The sequence below is a fragment of the Trichosurus vulpecula genome, chromosome 3, assembly GCF_011100635.1.
Source record: "Trichosurus vulpecula isolate mTriVul1 chromosome 3, mTriVul1.pri, whole genome shotgun sequence".
NCBI classification, from domain to species: domain Eukaryota; kingdom Metazoa; phylum Chordata; class Mammalia; order Diprotodontia; family Phalangeridae; genus Trichosurus; species Trichosurus vulpecula.
In genome coordinates, this window is record NC_050575.1 from 379,957,836 (window position 1) to 379,962,018 (window position 4,183).

Genomic DNA, 4,183 nt, shown 5'->3' on the forward strand with positions numbered 1-4,183 from the left:
ACCCTAGCTGTGGCCTCACTGGGGTGAGGGTGGGGGAGCTAACCACCTTCCCCTCCCACCCCACCCAAGGTACTTCCTCTGCACCAAAAGGATGAGACGAGGACTGCAATTCTGCTCTTTTTATTAACTCTGGCCCCCAAGGCAATGGGGAGAATAGAGGACAAATGTCTGCAGCATCTCTGAGCTCTCACACCTCCACTAGGTCGGTCTCCATCAGGACTTGTCTGGCCCAGTCCAGAAGCGATGGGCAGAGTCTGTGAGGAAGGGGACAAAGGCTAGGCTTAGGGGTGACAGGCTAGGACAGGAGCCCCTCCAGTGGAAGACTGGTAGACACTGACCTGGTGGCTACAACCTGGGAGCAGAGGCTGATGCAAGGCTCTGGGTAATTGTACTGGAAGGGGGAGCCATCCAGGTGTCTCTCTGGAGGGACCTATAGGAAAAAGGAAGAAAATGGGGGAAAGTCAACCAGTCCAAAGCCCCTTACCTCTCCAATTCCCTCCAGTATAGAGTCTTCCCCTCCCCTGCTCCCGCTCTCACCCTGGCTGAGGCCGGGCCTTTTCCTGGGCTGGAGCTGCCTGGAGGAACACCCTTTGGAACCCAGAGAGTACTCTTGACCCTCTTGCTCACAAACTCCAGGCTGGGTTTCCTGCTTCCTGGTCTGTCCTTGCTTCCCTTGGCCCTAGCCCTAGCCAGGGTTTCAAGGGACCGCTGGGGGCCACCTATCTTGGGGGTTTCCCATTTGTCCCTAGAGACACTGGCTGCTGCCTGAGGGGAAGAGGGAAGAGCTGGAGGGGGCTGGTCCTGTGGTGGATCCTGGGGGCAGGAGGTCTGGATACAAGAGGACTCACTGCCCTGAAAGAGCAGAGGTGACAGGTTGATGGGCTCCCTGCACCCCACAGAGGGGGATTCCTGGTTGTTGGTGAAGTTATCCTTCAGCTGACCTGGGCTTCCCTCGGTCGAGAAGGGCAAACGGTCCAGCGCCTCTGGCAGTGCCAGGAAAGAGAGAAGGAAGTGAGACATCACTAAGCTCTGCAAGAAGGGGCGATGGCAGAGTCTTTCAGGCCGAGCAGCGCTGGCCCCACCCCTGGCCCTTGGCTCCAGCCAGACTGCCCTGGGACCCTTCCAACCTCACCCCTGCTCCTCACCCACCTACATAGGAAGAAGAGGAGGAAGAGGACTGTGTCAAGGACAGGGCCGGGAGGAACTGCCAGGGGTCTGCCGGGGTCCTCTCTAAACTCTGCAGCTCAGGGCTGTTTTCAGATACTGGGGCAGGGGAAGACAAGGAAAGAAAAGAGAAGACCTAGGGTGAGCAACCTTTGTCTCCACCCACAGATCCTGAGGCCCCCAAGCCAGTGCATCTCCCACTTCCCCACGAGGGTCCCTGACCTGCCCTCAGGTTCCGAAGTATGTCCTCCTCTTGCGCACTAATTTGCAGCCTCAGGCCTGGAATAGTGAACACGGCTTCTCCCTGTGGGGGACAGTGAAAGGAGCACAAGACTTGGGTTTGAAACTTGGAAAAGCAACTTTCTCAGTGCCAGAGTCTCTTCTCCCCTAACAAGTGAGATCAGACTAGAGATGATCTCTCTCATCCCTTCCAGCCCTACATCTTGGGACATGAGGCGCGCGCGCGCGCACACGCACACGCGCGCGCACACACACACACACACACACTCTGTCTCTCTCTCTCTCTCCCCACCCCCACCCCCAACCCTCTTCAGACTGACCGGAGCCCTCCTCCGGGAGGCTTCCCATCGAGTGAGGGGCAGAGAACCCCCCTCAGAACCTCCCAGCTCCAGGCAGCTCTGGGCCTGACAGCTTAATAAGCTCCGTCGGTCTTCACACATCTCTTCCAGCAACTGGGACAACGCAGAACCTCGATCTGCGGGTGGATGGGTCTGAGTGAGGGAGTGAAGACAAATATCTCCCTTCTTCCTTCAGTCCATTCCCACCCCCACCAGGACTCCCTGGGATACCTATGTTAGGGGGGGTCCTCTCCCCTTCATGGTGCCTGTAAGGGACAGAGCAGAGAGCTGGGCCTTAGTGGGCCCTAGGACCCCTGGCCCCTACGAAGCTTTCCTATAGCTTAAGATGAGAAGGAGCCACTCCTAGGCCCCAAAGTCTCCCTCATAGCTCCTTCCACCTCCCCACGGCTCCCACACCCTTCTCTTCCAAGCACATACTCACTTTTTATACTCCTGAAGTTTTCTCCGAACAGCTGGGTCCCAGTTACTAAAGCGACAATGAGGACAGTTACTGGGGATTCCCCTTCTCCCCTGGGCAATGAGGGTCAGTGTAGGGAACAGAGAAACTAGGAGGAGAAGGGAAGATTAGGGCCCTGAGGCACACGACAGGGATGGGGCAGAGGCTTGGTTGGGGAAGAAGTATAAGGATTATAGACCCACTAGGCCAGGAGGGGAGGGGAGCTCCACCCACCCTAAAAGTGTCTTCAAGTAGAGGTCAGACTGAGATGAAAAGATCAGGAGTTCCATGAAAAGGGAGGGAAGGCATCAATGGAGGAAATCAGTGTAGGGAAGAGAGGAAATGAAAAACAGTCAGTATAAGGAAGGGGTCTGGGAGGGATAGGGGACTCTGGAAAGGAAAGGAGGGGACCTCTCACCAGCTTGTTACCCCCTCCCTGGGGAGCTCCGTGGGCAGCAGGATGAAGCGATGTACCCAAAGGCAGAACTCCCCATTACTCTGAGCGGGTTGGAGAAAAAAGTCAGGTAGAGCGGAAGCCTTCTGACCACCCCATGCCCACAAGTCCCCCGTCCTCCACTCACCAGCGAAGTCTCAGCCACCTCTTGAACAGACACTCTGAAATCCTGCAGCAGAAGCAGCCGGCCCACTGCCCTCCTAAAACCAAAGTGCTTCTCTTCCCTACAGGAGTTCCCACATCAGACCATCCCTTCCCCAATACCCCCTCACAGAACCCCCGGTGACCTCAATCCCCCCACACTGCAGCCCCTCCAGACACACGTGGGAACCTGAGATCCAGACAGGGCCCCTCTGCTGCCCACTGCTCCTGGCCCCTCACCAGGCAGCCATGCTCAGGGCCTCGGGGGTCACCAGGCAATGCACACTGTGAGTCCCATCGGTCACCAGCAGGATGGCAGCGGCCTTGCCATCAATCAGCTCCAGGCTCCCCCCAGGCTCAGCTTCTTCAATTACCTGCAGAGATCACCGTGGGTCTCCGTGGCCCCGCCCCCAAGCATGAGCCCGCCCATTCTCCCCACGACCATACCCCTTGTCCAATGTGCCACTTTCTAGGCGGGGAATAGCCACGCCCCCAACAGATGATCCCACCCCCTAGCCCCATGACCACATCTGTAGTCCAATGAGCCTGTTCCTACCCGCGCCCGGCCACGCCCCCAACATGTCTCTCTCTCTCTCTCTCTCTCTCTCTCTCTCTCTCTCTCTCTCTCTCTCTCTCTCACACACACACACACACGCACGCGCGCACGCGCCCCTTACCACAAAACCACATCCCTTGCCCAGTGGCTCTGAGCCACCCAATAACGCTTTCTCTTCTTTAACATCGCTCGCCCTATTGGCCACGCCCCTCGCCCAATGGCCCCGCTTCTTCCCTGGAGAGCCTCATCACACCCTTTCCCCTTTAACCCTAGGCTTCACCCTAGGGGGCCGCCACGCCCCTCTCTTCACCCTCCTTACCTCCAGCAGCTGCCCGAGCCCCTCTCCCTTCCCCTCCAGCCCCGAGCTCTCTCCAGGCTCCAGGCCGAGGAGCAGATCCCGGATCCAGGGCTGCAAGACAGGCTTCCACGACGTCGCCATGGCCACCCGCGTCCAGGCCGGAGGCGAAGGATGCGCGCTATTTCCCGCCGCCCTGACTGACCCCTGTCTCCGGAAGAGGAAACCGCTGGACTAGGCAGGGAAGTGCTAACCTCAGACGAGGCCCCGCCTCCGGCCCCACCCCCTGAGGGCCGATGGTGGGCCGTGTGCGCGTGCGCGGCGTTAGGCGTGTGTCTGTAGGGGCTCGCGCCACCCTGCCAGCGATTGTTTACCCCGTCCAGTATCTCCCATTTCACCTCTGTGGCGTCTCTGTGTTCGCCCCTTCTCTCCTCTGACACCCTCATCTACCCACACCTGGACTACCGCAGTAACTGCTGGTGGGTCTCCCCGCTCCAGTCAGTCCTCCATGCACCGAAGAGGTTTTCCTAAAGTGCAA

At 58.7% G+C, this 4,183-nt stretch overlaps 1 protein-coding gene across 1 annotated transcript; it reads right to left on the reverse strand.

Annotated features, from left to right (window-relative positions):
- Positions 1 to 104: 104 nt before the first annotated feature.
- On the reverse strand, positions 105 to 4,183 carry ACD (ACD shelterin complex subunit and telomerase recruitment factor). The gene is made up of 12 exons (XM_036748368.1): positions 3,670 to 4,183; positions 3,035 to 3,168; positions 2,781 to 2,877; positions 2,618 to 2,697; positions 2,185 to 2,229; positions 1,974 to 2,008; positions 1,725 to 1,879; positions 1,387 to 1,468; positions 1,150 to 1,263; positions 538 to 983; positions 339 to 430; positions 105 to 254 (listed from the first exon to the last, which is right to left on the reverse strand). The coding sequence occupies exons 1-12, from the start codon at positions 3,787 to 3,789 to the stop codon at positions 188 to 190; spliced, it is 1,467 nt and encodes a 488-aa protein (XP_036604263.1). The 5' UTR covers positions 3,790 to 4,183; the 3' UTR covers positions 105 to 187.

Coding starts and splice junctions, on each gene's coding strand:
- ACD (XM_036748368.1), bottom strand. CDS start 3,789: ATGGCGACGTCGTGGAAGCCTGTCTTGCAGCCCTGGATCCGGGATCTG. Junction 2,698..2,780: donor AGGTGGCTGAGACTTCGCTG/GTGAGTGGAGGA, acceptor CAACCCGCTCAG/AGTAATGGGGAGTTCTGCCT. Junction 1,880..1,973: donor GAGGACCCCCCCTAACATAG/GTATCCCAGGGA, acceptor ATCCACCCGCAG/ATCGAGGTTCTGCGTTGTCC.